The 14,396-nt window shown below is 43.8% G+C and overlaps 1 protein-coding gene across 1 annotated transcript in view; it reads left to right on the top strand.

The window, feature by feature from the left end:
• tmeff1a (transmembrane protein with EGF-like and two follistatin-like domains 1a) overlaps positions 1 to 14,396 on the top strand; it is a 56,501-nt gene that overhangs the window by 29,780 nt on the left and 12,325 nt on the right. Inside the window, exons 2-3 of the mRNA XM_034136000.1 lie at positions 3,479 to 3,588; positions 5,264 to 5,393. Coding sequence (XP_033991891.1) covers positions 3,479 to 3,588; positions 5,264 to 5,393 — 240 coding nt within the window. The remainder of the gene's footprint in view (positions 1 to 3,478; positions 3,589 to 5,263; positions 5,394 to 14,396) is intronic.

Here is a 14,396-nt window from a genome sequence, read left to right as displayed (position 1 = left end):
GTCCTCTCCTGCTGATGTTCAGGTGTATATCAGTATGTAGTGTCTCTACTTTAAAGAGTCCTCTCCTGCTGATGTTCAGGTGTATATCAGTATGTAGTGTCTCTACTTTAAAGAGTCCTCTCCTGCTGATGTTCAGGTGTATATCAGTATGTAGTGTATCTACTTTAAAGAGTCCTCTCCTGCTGATGTTCAGGTGTATATCAGTATGTAGTGTCTCTACTTTAAAGAGTCCTCTCCTGATGATGTTCAGGTGTATATCAGTATGTAGTGTCTCTACTTTAAAGAGTCCTCTCCTGCTGATGTTCAGGTGTATATCAGCATGTAGCGTCTCTACTTTAAAGAGTCCTCTCCTGCTGATGTTCAGGTGTATATCAGTATGTAGTGCCTCTACTTTAAAGAGTCCTCTCCTGATGATGTTCAGGTGTATATCAGTATGTAGTGTCTCTACTTTAAAGAGTCCTCTCCTGCTGATGTTCAGGTGTATATCAGTATGTAGTGTCTCTACTTTAAAGAGTCCTCTCCTGCTGATGTTCAGGTGTATATCAGTATGTAGTGTCTCTACTTTAAAGAGTCCTCTCCTGCTGATGTTCAGGTGTATATCAGTATGTAGTGTATCTACTTTAAAGAGTCCTCTCCTGCTGATGTTCAGGTGTATATCAGTATGTAGTGTCTCTACTTTAAAGAGTCCTCTCCTGATGATGTTCAGGTGTATATCAGTATGTAGTGTCTCTACTTTAAAGAGTCCTCTCCTGCTGATGTTCAGGTGTATATCAGCATGTAGCGTCTCTACTTTAAAGAGTCCTCTCCTGCTGATGTCCAGGTGTATATCAGTATGTAGTGTCTCTACTTTAAAGAGTCCTCTCCTGCTGATGTTCAGGTGTATATCAGCATGTAGTGTCTCTACTTTAAAGAGTCCTCTCCTGGAGGGAACACAGTGATTTTATCCTTTGCAGACCGTTTACATGCACTAAAACCTATAGAACACACTACAGGAAAGGGATAATCACAGAAAGCAGAATAGGGACTCTTTAAAGTAAAGGATCTGAATTCTTTCTCCGTCAGAAAGTTATATTTCTGTGACTCATTTAGAGCGGAAAGTGGAGCACTGGAGGGAAGGATTTGATTTCCCATGATGCATCACTGATAGCGGTATTTCACATGAATGTCACGCCGTCTCCCTCTCATGTTTCTGCAGAGGATAGACTCTCCAATGTTAGACAAACCAGATCAATACGCCATATAAAACTGTGTGTGTGTGTGTGTGTGTGTGTGTGTGTGTGTGTGTGTGTGTGTGTGTGTGTGTGTGTGTGTGTGTGTGTGTGTGTGTGTGTGTGTGTGTGTGATACATGAAAGCTCTTGTCTCTATATTAAGTGTTAGTTTCTGACAATAAAATCCACATTTTTAACAAAACAAAGGTTGAAAAGTGAAAAACTTCCCTACAGTATGGATTTACATTTCCAACATGTCTGTATCGCTGCTGACTTAAAGCCTGAGTTTCCTGCAAATTCAGATTCAAAACAGTGATAAAAATCTTCAATATCTGAGAAGAAAATCCATGTTTTGAACATATTGTATCAAAGACAGGAAATCAGCCTCGAGTGAATTACAAATTCAAAACATACTACATTTAGATTTAAAACCCAACGCTGGAGAAAAACATTAGTTTCTGAGAATAAAGTCGATGTTTCTAACAGAATTAAGATGGAAAATCATTTACCTTATTTACACCTTGAGTTCCTGTCAATGTTTAAATCTCTACCCATAAATAAACATATAACGTATAAAATTCAGATTGAAAACCCAATGGTGGAAAATCAACAGCATTTTCTGAGACTAAAATCGATATTTTTAACAAAAGAAAGTTAGAAAATCAACCATTTTCATTTCAAACATGTCTGTATCGCTGCTGCCTTGCAAGTCTCTTACTTATTTATAAATAATTGTATTTCCTGTAAATGTTAAAAAATCTACATTCAGGTTCAAAGACCCGAGTTGAATCAGTGTTCGAGTGTATTCCTGCTGATTGAGATATGCATTGCATTATTCATACATTAAGCTACCTGCAAGTGTTACATTTAAACACACATTCAGAATCAACAACCAACACTGACGGTAAAATGGACATTTTTTACAGAACAAATTAGCAAAATCTGCCATTTCCCTCTCAAACATGTCTCAGTGAACATCAGACAGTGAAGGGTTAACTGCAGACAGAAGATGACGTCCGCCAGCGCCTTCAGTTCTGCTCTGATCCAAAGGAGGGAATTATGTGCATTTTAAACCCCTCTTCCTGTTGTAAAATGCATGAGGGCGAGGAACCTGAACACAACACGGCCTGCACACACACTTCCTGTTTCCTCACGGTCTACAGAGGAGACGTGGGTTTGTGTGTTTCAACAAGTCGACTTTCCTTCAGTGTAATCTCAAATACAAAATCGTTTTCCAGCGCTTCCTGTCCCCTGGGCTGGAGAGCAATGTTTCTGTGATGGTTGTTAGTCTCAAATAATGTTTTATTCTACGATGTTAAATATGTCAGTAAATACCCTTTTTGACTTTGAGTGGTAGCTACTCTGTTTAAGGACCATTATTATATTATTGAATCTGTCTTGTTGCTTCAGTGTCTGGAAGGTTAGTCTTCCTGTTCTCCCTCTTTAGAAACCGGAGGTCTGCACACTGTAATTACAGATCATTACACAGCTCTTCAAAACACACACACACACACACACACGCACGCACGCACGCACGCGCACACACACACACATAGACAGAAGCACACTCACACACACACACACACACACACACACACACACACACACACACACACACACACACACACACACACACACACACACACACACACACACACACACACACACACACACACACACACTGTGACAGATGCAAGAATCTGTCATCTCAAAGAAAAGGTGGATAATAAAAAGACATTTCTGATTCGTGGAGGCCTGTTATTATCAGACATGACGTGTGTGTGTGTGTATGTGTGTGTGTGTGTGTGTGTGTGTGTGTGTGTGTGTGTGTGTGTGTGTGTGTGTGTGTGGTGTGTGTGTGTGTGTGTGTGTGTGTGTGTGTGTGTGTGTGTGTGTGTGTGTGTGTATGTTTCAGGATTTTGCCCTCAGATCTGTCTAATAAAAACGTGCTTTGAGGTTATTTTTCTATTATATTATTGTATCTCATACGATCCTATCTTTTATATATCATCTCATGGTTCTCTCCCTCTCCTGTGGTGCTCTCTGTGTTATCACACTCCTCTCTGGCTTCATCGCGACTGACTGTGAGATCAGAAGCCAGACTGTACCCGTGACATTGTGGAGGAGTTCTGTTTGTGTGGTATTGATTCTGCCTCTTCATTTAACCCTCCATTTAACCCGTGTGTGTGTGTGTGTGTGTGTGTGTGTGTGTGTGTGTGTGTGTGTGTGTGTGTGTGTGTGTGTGTGTGTGTGTGTGTGTGTGTTTCAGATCTGTCGGAGAAGAAGAGCGACCTGAGAGTGTGTGATGACTCCAGCTGTCGGTACGGAGGCGTCTGCAGAGACGACGGCGCGCAGCTCAAATGTGTCTGCCAGTTCCAGGTATTAGATTCTAACTCACTGCAAAGTATTTATTTAGGATAAACCCCCCCTGTTTGCAAGGGGGTCCTAACATATCAGTCTCCTTGCCAGCTTAGTGAACCCTGAAATGTTGAGGACCCCAACGTTTTATGATATAAAATGTACAGTAGGGTCTCCAGCCCATAGAAACTGCCGGATGCTAACCTGCAGATGTTGGGACATTTGCACAATTAGCATAAGTTAATGACCTTAATGACTTAATTGAGGATGTTGAGTCCATTTCAGGACCCATTCCAGGACCCATTCCAGGACCCATTCCAGGATAAAAAATGGCAGTTTTAACCAGAAAGTGGACGTATTTGTACTCAATATTCTGACTACCATGAGTAGTGTTGGGACCATTGGATATAGAGAGCACACGATGAACATTATGACCTCTACTGTGGAGGATTTATCTCTAAATAAATAAGCAATCTGTGTATCTCAAAATAACGAGACAAAGCATTTCTAAACATTTGAAATTTGAAAGTGAGTTCAGCTTCAGGTGCTCACCTTTAATAATAGTGTGTGTGTGTGTGTGTGTGTGTGTGTGTGTGTGTGTGTGTGTGTGTGTGTGTGTGTGTGTGTGTGTGTGTGTGTGTGTGTGTGTGTGTGTGTGTGTGTGTGTGTGTGTCTGTGTCTCTGTGTCTGTGTCTGTGTCTGTGTGTGTGTGTGTGTGTGTGTGTGTGTGTGTGTGTGTGTCTGTGTGTCTGTGTCTCTGTGTCTGTGTCTGTGTCTGTGTCTGTGTGTGTGTGTGGCTTTCTTATAGACTCATGTCCACCTGAAGGAAAACTGATCCAGAGTCAACACACACACACACACACACACACACACACACACACACACACACACACACACACACACACACACACTGAGATGCTGCCTGCTTGACGGACAGGAGGATGTGAACAAATACAAAAATAAGAGAGGAAGTCAACAAGCTGCAAAAAAAAGAAGACCTTGAGTGGACGTTGCTGTAGTTGTGGCTGTCACATGCACACACTTGAGCATGTGTGTGAGCTGTGTGAAACGTGTGTGTTTGTGTGTGTACTATGTGTTTATACTGTGTGTAAGACCTGTGTGTATGTGTGTGTGTGTGTGTGTGTGTGTGTGTGTGTGTGTGTGTGTGTGTGTATAGAGGTCACAGTCTGTGCTAAATGATTGATGGCTGTGAGTTACTAGAATATGGATTGTCACACTGATATGTCTCTGACAGCAGAGTGACCTTCATCAGAGAGTCAAACTCAGAGCGCCGTCACTCCTCAGTAACAAGTCCTCAATGCATTCAAGCTTCAAGGCTTTTATGTTCATGTGCACGTAGCTACAGTGTAGATATGTACACATGAAGACCTGAGGTCACAGGCTCCTCCCACAGTGCAACACAATAAAACAGATCAAATAGTGCAAGTAAATAAAATAGAATATAATAGAAACAGAATATGATAGAAACTGAGCAGAATAGTCGATATACAGTAATTGGAATATTGATATATGTGAGTTGCAAACAGATGAATGTTCGTTCAAAAGAATTCAAGAAGCTTCCCTTGAGTCAAACTGTAGAAACCCCTCGCCACCGGGTTTAGTTTCTTGGAGAGTCTAATTGTTCTCGTCCAGCGTTCACGTTCAGACTTACTTTAAGTTGTGTTTTTGTTTCCAGTGCCACAAGAACTACGTCCCGGTGTGCGGCTCTAACGGAGACACGTATCAGAACGAGTGCTACAGGCGGCAGGCGTCCTGCAAGCAGCAGAGGCTGATCTCCAGAGCGTCCGATGGACCCTGCTCCTCCGGTGAGTCTCAAGGAAATACTCAAGTGCTCCAATACCCCTTTTCAGTTCCAGGTTCAGTTCAGAGCCCGACTGTGACCACTTTCTTTCCGTGTTTCCGCCACAGCTGGTCCCTAAACTGCTGGTCCCTAAACTGCTGGTCCCTAAACAGCTGGTCCCTAAACTGCTGGTCCCTAAACCGGTCGGCATTTTGAACCAAAATACTACTGGGCTAGAACCAAGAACCGAATATGTTAGGCCTACATCAGATTAACTAGTATTAGTTTTTAGTAGAAAGTAGATTAGTCAGTTAGCGTTAACCAGGCAGAGTGTGTTTTCCAGTTGTTTTAATATATAATATTATATAATACATGTGCTACACAGGTTGCCATGTCAGACTATCACCAGTAAGATCATAATGGAAAACACGCCAGTAGAAACGACTTATGCCACAATATGATAGCAACAAGCAGTCGTCTCCATTGTTGTTGTTGTGGGTGGTGTTGTAGAGAAAATCCGCGATGACGCAACGACTCAGTTCCACCTGGACACTGGGCGGTGGAAAAGGAACTGGTTTGCATCTCCAAATCATCTCCGCACCAAAAAAAGCACTGAGCTAGAACCAGAAAGGGTTATAATAAGTCCTCACACCACTCCTCCAGTACGTCTATATCTGGTAACACGTTGCATGAGGTTGCAAAAGAGCATTTCAGTTGGCAAGTAAAGGTTGTCGAAGCAATAGCAATTAAACTCAACATATGAAAAGAACACATTTAGACTCAGCATTCACATTTATGTTGGGGTTGTTGGTGATAAAATGAAGCGTGGAGTCTGGGAATAAGATGTATTAAACTCCCGTGAAGTGAAAGGGTTAAATGAAACTCTCTGCTCTCCAGTCTGAGAGCCAATCAGCTGCAGGAGGATTGGAGCGGCTCTCATCCTCTGCTGCTAATTAAAATGGATCCGTTGATTAACGTCCTCGTCGTCTGAAATCAATCCGTCTGATGACGCTCTTCAGAGGAAAAATCACTCGGCATGTTCCCTCAATTAAAAAAACACAATGACGTGAGCGTGAACGCTGCAGCGTGACGGTTTCATTAAAACATATGATCCAGGCACTTATGGTCACATTACAGGACAATCACCCTGAGTGCTTTCACACTTTAAATGATGACTTCAATCAGTCGTTAAGCTCAGGGAAACCTGCTCAAATGCTTTTAATGATGCAGTCTATTGAGATGAACCTTTTCTGGGGTTTTTCCTACATTTGATTACAGGGTTTCAGCACTTTATATCCAGTGTCTTATTTTCTAAGTGGAAAAAAAACCCCTACTGTATATGAAAACGTGAGGTTTTATTCTCACACAATATATATATATAGCTCCATAAAACATCAAGTGACCAATTCAAAATGTTTTATCTTATTTTTTTATTATTTAGCAGCAGTTGACCAATCACAACAGAGTCGGCCAGCTAACCAATCAGAGCAGACTGGGCTCTGGTTTCAGACAGAGGGTGAAAAGAGGTGCTGCAGCACAGGCAGTATGAGAGAAATAAAGAGCTTTTTGAAGACACTACATACTGAAATACACCTGAACATCAGCAGGAGAGGACTCTTTAAAGTAGAGACACTACATACTGATATACACCTGAACATCAGCAGGAGAGGACTCTTTAAAGTAGAGACACTACATACTGATATACACCTGAACATCAGCAGGAGAGGACTCTTTAAAGTAGAGACACTACATACTGATATACACCTGAACATCAGCAGGAGAGGACTCTTTAAAGTAGAGACACTACATACTGATATACACCTGAACATCAGCAGGAGAGGACTCTTTAAAGTAGAGACACTTCATACTGATATACACCTGAACATCAGCAGGAGAGGACTCTTTAAAGTAGAGACACTACATACTGAAATACACCTGAACATCAGCAGGAGAGGACTCTTTAAAGTAGAGACACTTCATACTGATATACACCTGAACATCAGCAGGAGAGGACTCTTTAAAGTAGAGACACTACATACTGATATACACCTGAACATCAGCAGGAGAGGACTCTTTAAAGTAGAGACACTTCATACTGATATACACCTGAACATCAGCAGGAGAGGACTCTTTAAAGTAGAGACACTACATACTGAAATACACCTGAACATCAGCAGGAGAGGACTCTTTAAAGTAGAGATACTACATACTGAAATACACCTGAACATCAGCAGGAGAGGACTCTTTAAAGTAGAGACACTACATACTGATATACACCTGAACATCAGCAGGAGAGGACTCTTTAAAGTAGAGACACTACATACTGATATACACCTGAACATCAGCAGGAGAGGACTCTTTAAAGTAGAGACACTTCATACTGATATACACCTGAACATCAGCAGGAGAGGACTCTTTAAAGTAGAGACACTACATACTGAAATACACCTGAACATCAGCAGGAGAGGACTCTTTAAAGTAGAGACACTTCATACTGATATACACCTGAACATCAGCAGGAGAGGACTCTTTAAAGTAGAGACACTACATACTGATATACACCTGAACATCAGCAGGAGAGGACTCTTTAAAGTAGAGACACTTCATACTGATATACACCTGAACATCAGCAGGAGAGGACTCTTTAAAGTAGAGACACTACATACTGAAATACACCTGAACATCAGCAGGAGAGGACTCTTTAAAGTAGAGATACTACATACTGAAATACACCTGAACATCAGCAGGAGAGGACTCTTTAAAGTAGAGACACTACATACTGATATACACCTGAACATCAGCAGGAGAGGACTCTTTAAAGTAGAGACACTACATACTGATATACACCTGAACATCAGCAGGAGAGGACTCTTTAAAGTAGAGACACTACATACTGATATACACCTGAACATCAGCAGGAGAGGACTCTTTAAAGTAGAGACACTACATACTGATATACACCTGAACATCAGCAGGAGAGGACTCTTTAAAGTAGAGACACTACATACTGATATACACCTGAACATCAGCAGGAGAGGACTCTTTAAAGTAGAGACACTACATACTGATACACACCTGAACATCAGCAGGAGAGGACTCTTTAAAGTAGAGACACTACATACTGATATACACCTGAACATCAGCAGGAGAGGACTCTTTAAAGTAGAGACACTACATACTGATATACACCTGAACATCAGCAGGAGAGGACTCTTTAAAGTAGAGACACTACATACTGATATACACCTGAACATCAGCAGGAGAGGACTCTTTAAAGTAGAGACACTACATACTGATATACACCTGAGCATCAGCAGGAGAGGACTCTTTAAAGTAGAGACACTACATACTGATATACACCTGAACATCAGCAGGAGAGGACTCTTTAAAGTAGAGACACTACACACTGATATACACCTGAACATCAGCAGGAGAGGACTCTTTAAAGTAGAGACACTACACACTGATATACACCTGAACATCAGCATTAGAGAGAAACTTCACAGACATGTTTTATATAGGTATGACCCTACAATATATTTTTCAAATATAGCATGATAGGTCCACTTTAATGTAGCATGGCAGCGATAAATCGCTAACGGTTAGCATGTTTCTCATCAGACAGCCGCCAGACTCTCTGGATACGGAGGTCTCTGCAGAGCAGTCAGGCTTTATGTTCCTGCTCTTGAACACAGCCTCCATTAAAGAGGCTGTTGTTAAATTACAGGCTGTTTTTAACATTATTCAGACTCAGCTCTCTGAACTTAAGCTTCTTTTAAATGTTGAGAAAACCAAGGTAATGCTTTTTTCAAACGCTAAAAAGACACCAGAGCCTGTTTTAGATATTGTTACTATGCAAGGACAAGTACTAGAAGTGGTTGCCTGTTATAAATACCTTGGTATCTGGCTTGATGATTGTCTTACTTTTAAACTTCAGGTCACTAATCTGCTTAAAAAGCTGAGGGTTAGACTAGGTTTCTTTTTCAGAAACAAGTCCTGTTTCTCACTTGAGGCCAGGAAGAGGCTCTGTGACCTTTGACCTGTGCTGGACTATGGTGATCTGGTCTATATGAATGCACCTGCCCATTGCCTGAACAAGTTAGATGCCGCCTATCACAGCGCACTGAGATTTGTCACTAATTGTAAAGCACTTACTCATCACTGTACCCTGTATGCCAAGGCAGGTTTGCCATCACTAACTGTACGGAGGCTCAGTCATTGGTACACGTTTATTTATAAAGCTTTGTTGGGTAAACTCCCGTATTATATCAACTCTCTGATAACACAGAGAGTTGCAAGCTATTGTCTGAGATCGCATGATGTAGTCTTGTTAGATGTGCCAAGAGCAAGGACTGTCTTAGGTAAGACAGCTTTTATGTGTGCAGCTCCACTTGCTTGGAACAATCTTCAGCAAGAATTGAAACTGAGCAATCTCATTCCTCTGCATGTTTGTAAAGCTAGGCTAAATGAAATGCTCGTTGATACTGTGGGTACTTGTAAATGTCTATAACTATGTAAATGTATCCTGTAAATATAATGTATGATGTCCTTTATTGTTTTATGTTTCATGTGGAACCTATATGCTGCAGGTCTCCCTTGAAAAAGAGATCTATGATCTCAATGGGACCAATCTGGTTAAATAAAGGTTTGAAATGAAAGGAAATTGAGATGTGTTTAGGGATCAGTACCCCAGCAGCAGCGGAGGTGGAGGTGGCGTACAGCTCGGTCTAATTTCCCAGGAGGCACCGCTCTTATTACCCGTTACCCCGGGGAGCCGGCGCTGCGTTCAGCCCTCGCCTCCCGCCTGTCCTTCTGCAATTTCCTCTCCCCAGATTTATGCTTCCTGTAATTGAAGAGTTGGGCGTTACTGAGGCGAGGCGTCAGGAAGCATCAGTCATGTCCTTTCTAGGGCTGCCCCCAATTAGTCGACTAAACGTTAGTATTTGTCGACTCATTTTTCTTTAGTCAATTAGTAAATTCAAGCAGTCCGTGCTGCATGTGACGCGTCAGCCGGAAACCCTCAGACTTCATTCACAGCGGAGCCTGGTCATTAAGGTCATTTGTTCGGGCAGGGAATCTAAAGTGTGGGTCTTTCTGAGCGTAAAGGACGAGCAGACTACGACGGCAACAAGTCTCCTCCATCACAGCCTCCTGACTGCCGGCTTCATAACAACACGGAGCTTAATTATCCACAACGTGTGTTCCTCAGACTCTGAGGAAAACAGCAGCAGAGAGTCAAGCTTTGGAGCAACATATATAGACCTATATAAAGCTTTAATTTCATGATGAGGGCGTCATGATGAGGGATCTTAGCCGACGCTCATATTTTCAGTGTTTCTGTTTCCTCTGTAGTATTTATTGGGTTGTTACATTCAGATATGAATAATAGAAACTAGAACTAAATGTTCCGTGTGTCCTCGCTGCTTGTTCACACACACACACACACACGCACACACACACACACACACACACACACACACACACACGTGTAATCTGCACCAATGAGGGAGAAGAAGCTGCTGAGCTCACACACACACACACACGCACGCACGCACGCACCGTGCCTCAAACAATAACCAAGCATGCTGAATTTCACTTATACACACACACACACACACACACACACACACACACACACACACACACACACACACACACACACACACACACACACACACAATAAGAATCCTGAGCTCCTGCTGTTCACCCCGCTGCGTCCGTGCGCTGTGACGCTTTCTAGTTAAAAGGTTCATTATTACAGTTTGATGTTATATTTGATGTGAAGCACAACGTACCACGCTGTTATAATGACACTCTTTATCAGCCTTTGATACTGAAACCATTATGGGAGAAAAAAAAAGAATTAAAATATATATATAATCATAATGTATCATAAACGTGCGAATCGCCTTAATTGACGACTATTGGTCGACTAGAAACATCTTTAGTCGAGGGCAGTCCTTTCTGCTAGCCTGCCTGTCTGTGACGAAATCTAGCTTTCATAACACACATACAGACGTCTGTCGTGTTGAGTGACTACTTCCACTTTCATTTCCCTCGGCTTGTTCAGCCTTCTCCTTAAAGGATAATGAATAAGACTTGTAACTTGCACATTAAATGTTTTTCTCATCAGTTCGTGAGCGTTCCCCAAACCCAGGAACAGTAAGAGGTGTTTGAAACCTAACGCTTCACATTTAGTCGATAACACGCTGACAGAAATCATTAATATGAGCGCCTTCTTTCTGCCTCCTGTTCCCTGAAAGCCAATCCCTTCCCGACTCTGTGAAGCAGCCAAAGATGGAGTTTAGGTGAACAGAGCAGTCCGTTCCTTAATGCAACCGCAGCGTGCCAGACACTCCAAGCACGGCGTCCAATTTCTTAATTCAACGTTTCTGCGCCAACATTTATAAAGACAGAGTGCATTTCCTGACGGAGCTTTATGTAAATCTGCAGCTATATACATCACTGTGTGTGTCTTTTATTGCCTATATTTACATTATTATACTTGAGTGTGTTTAAGAGAGGTGGGAGAAAGTCAAAGTGCTATCGTCTGAAAATACTCCAATACAAGTAAAAGCACTGAAATCTAAATGTGCAAAAAGTGCAGAGGTATTGTAATCTCAATGTACTCAAAGTAAAGAAAAAGAGACATCAGATGGTTTGAAGTGTTAGAGGGAGTTGTGTGTAAGGGCTGTCAGGGAATCATTCGCCCTGCATGTCCTCGCAGATGCCCTAACCCTTGAGCAGCCGTTATCTCCCTTAAGGAGGGGCTGCCCTAGCAAGTTGTTGTTGTTACCAGTTTGTGACCGGGCAACTCTCGGTCAGAGATAGTTATTGTTGTGGGACACCTGGAACACATCCTTCTCGGGGTGTAGATGACCCCGAGCCGTAAGCGACAACAAATGTGATTCAGTGCCCTCAGCTGTTTAGTCTCTCTATTGAAGAATGTTGATTATTACACTCTGAACTAGTTCAAACCTGGAGCTACAGGAGGGCTCTGCAGAATTAATTGTGGCATCTCAACCGTGTGGTCAGACCGCGGCTCGTGACATGTCTTGTGAATTCTCCGGCCGAAGCTCCAAATAAACCGTCAGTGTTTGCCATCAGAGTTCCAGCTCTCCTCGTGTCTCTCTGAGTCCTGACTCCATCAAAGCTCCAGCTCTCCTCGTGTCTCTCTGAGTCCTGACTCCATCAAAGCTCCAGCTCTCCTCGTGTCTCTCTGAGTCCTGACTCCATCAAAGCTCCAGCTCTCCTCGTGTCTCTCTGAGTCCTGACTCCATCAAAGCTCCAGCTCTCCTCGTGTCTCTCTGAGTCCTGACTTCATCAAAGCTCCAGCTCTCCTCGTGTCTCTCTGAGTCCTGACTCCATCAAAGCTCCAGCTCTTGTCTCTCTGAGTCCTGACTCCATCAAAGCTCTAGCTCTCCTCGTGTCTCTCTGAGTCCTGACTCCATCAAAGCTCCAGCTCTCCTTGTGTCTCTCTGAGTCCTGACTCCATCAAAGCTCCAGCTCTCCTCGTGTCTCTCTGAGTCCTGACTCCATCAGAGCTCCAGCTCTCCTCGTGTCTCTCTGAGTCCTGACTCCATCAAAGCTCCAGCTCTCCTCGTGGCTCTCTGAGTCCTGACTCCATCAAAGCTCCAGCTCTCCTCGTGTTTCTCTGAGTCCTGACTCCATCAAAGCTCCAGCTCTCCTCGTGTCTCTCTGAGTCCTGACTCCATCAAAGCTCCAGCTCTCCATCGTGTCTCTCTGAGTCCTGACTCCATCAAAGCTCCTGCTCTCCTCGTGTCTCTCTTTGAGTCCTGACTCCATCAAAGCTCCAGCTCTCCTCGTGTCTCTCTGAGTCCTGACTCCATCAAAGCTCCAGCTCTCCTCGTGTCTCTCTGAGTCCTGACTCCATCAAAGCTCCAGCTCTCCTCGTGTCTCTCTCTGAGTCCTGACTCCATCAAAGCTCCAGCTCTCCTCGTGTCTCTCTGAGTCCTGACTCCATCAAAGCTCCAGCTCTCCTCGTGTGTCTCTGAGTCCTGACTCTCCATCAAAGCTCCAGCTCTCCATCGTGTCTCTCTGAGTCCTGACTCCATCAAAGCTCCTGCTCTCCTCGTGTCTCTCTTTGAGTCCTGACTCCATCAAAGCTCCAGCTCTCCTCGTGTCTCTCTGAGTCCTGACTCCATCAAAGCTCCAGCTCTCCTCGTGTCTCTCTGAGTCCTGACTCCATCAAAGCTCCAGCTCTCCTCGTGTCTCTCTGAGTCCTGACTCCATCAAAGCTCCAGCTCTCCTCGTGTCTCTCTGAGTCCTGACTCCATCAAAGCTCCAGCTCTCCTCGTGTCTCTCTGAGTCCTGACTCCATCAAAGCTCCAGCTCTCCTCGTGTCTCTCTGAGTCCTGACTCCATCAAAGCTCCAGCTCTCCTCGTGTCTCTCTGAGTCCTGACTCCATCAAAGCTCCAGCTCTCCTTGTGTCTCTCTGAGTCCTGACTCCATCAAAGCTCCAGCTCTCATCGTGTCTCTCTGAGTCCTGACTCCATCAAAGCTCCAGCTCTCCTCGTGTCTCTCTGAGTCCTGACTCCATCAAAGCTCCAGCTCGTGTCTCTCTGAGTCCTGACTCCATCAAAGCTCCAGCTCTCCTCGTGTCTCTCTGAGTCCTGACTCCATCAAAGCTCCAGCTCTCCATCGTGTCTCTCTGAGTCCTGACTCCATCAAAGCTCCAGCTCTCCTCTTGTCTCTCTGAGTCCTGACTCCATCAAAGCTCCAGCTCTCCATCGTGTCTCTCTGAGTCCTGACTCCATCAAAGCTCCAGCTCTCCTCGTGTCTCTCTGAGTCCTGACTCCATCAAAGCTCCAGCTCTCCTCATGTCTCTGAGTCCTGACTCCATCAAAGCTCCAGCTCTCCATCGTGTCTCTCTGAGTCCTGACTCCATCAAAGCTCCAGCTCTCCTCGTGTCTCTCTGAGTCCTGACTCCATCAAAGCTCCAGCTCTCCTCGTGTCTCTCTGAGTCCTGACTCCATCAAAGCTCCAGCTCTCCTCGTGTCTCTCTGA

The sequence above is a fragment of the Trematomus bernacchii genome, unplaced genomic scaffold, assembly GCF_902827165.1.
Source record: "Trematomus bernacchii unplaced genomic scaffold, fTreBer1.1, whole genome shotgun sequence".
Taxonomy (NCBI): Eukaryota; Metazoa; Chordata; class Actinopteri; order Perciformes; family Nototheniidae; genus Trematomus; species Trematomus bernacchii.
This window is presented reverse-complemented; position numbering and strand designations above follow the sequence as displayed.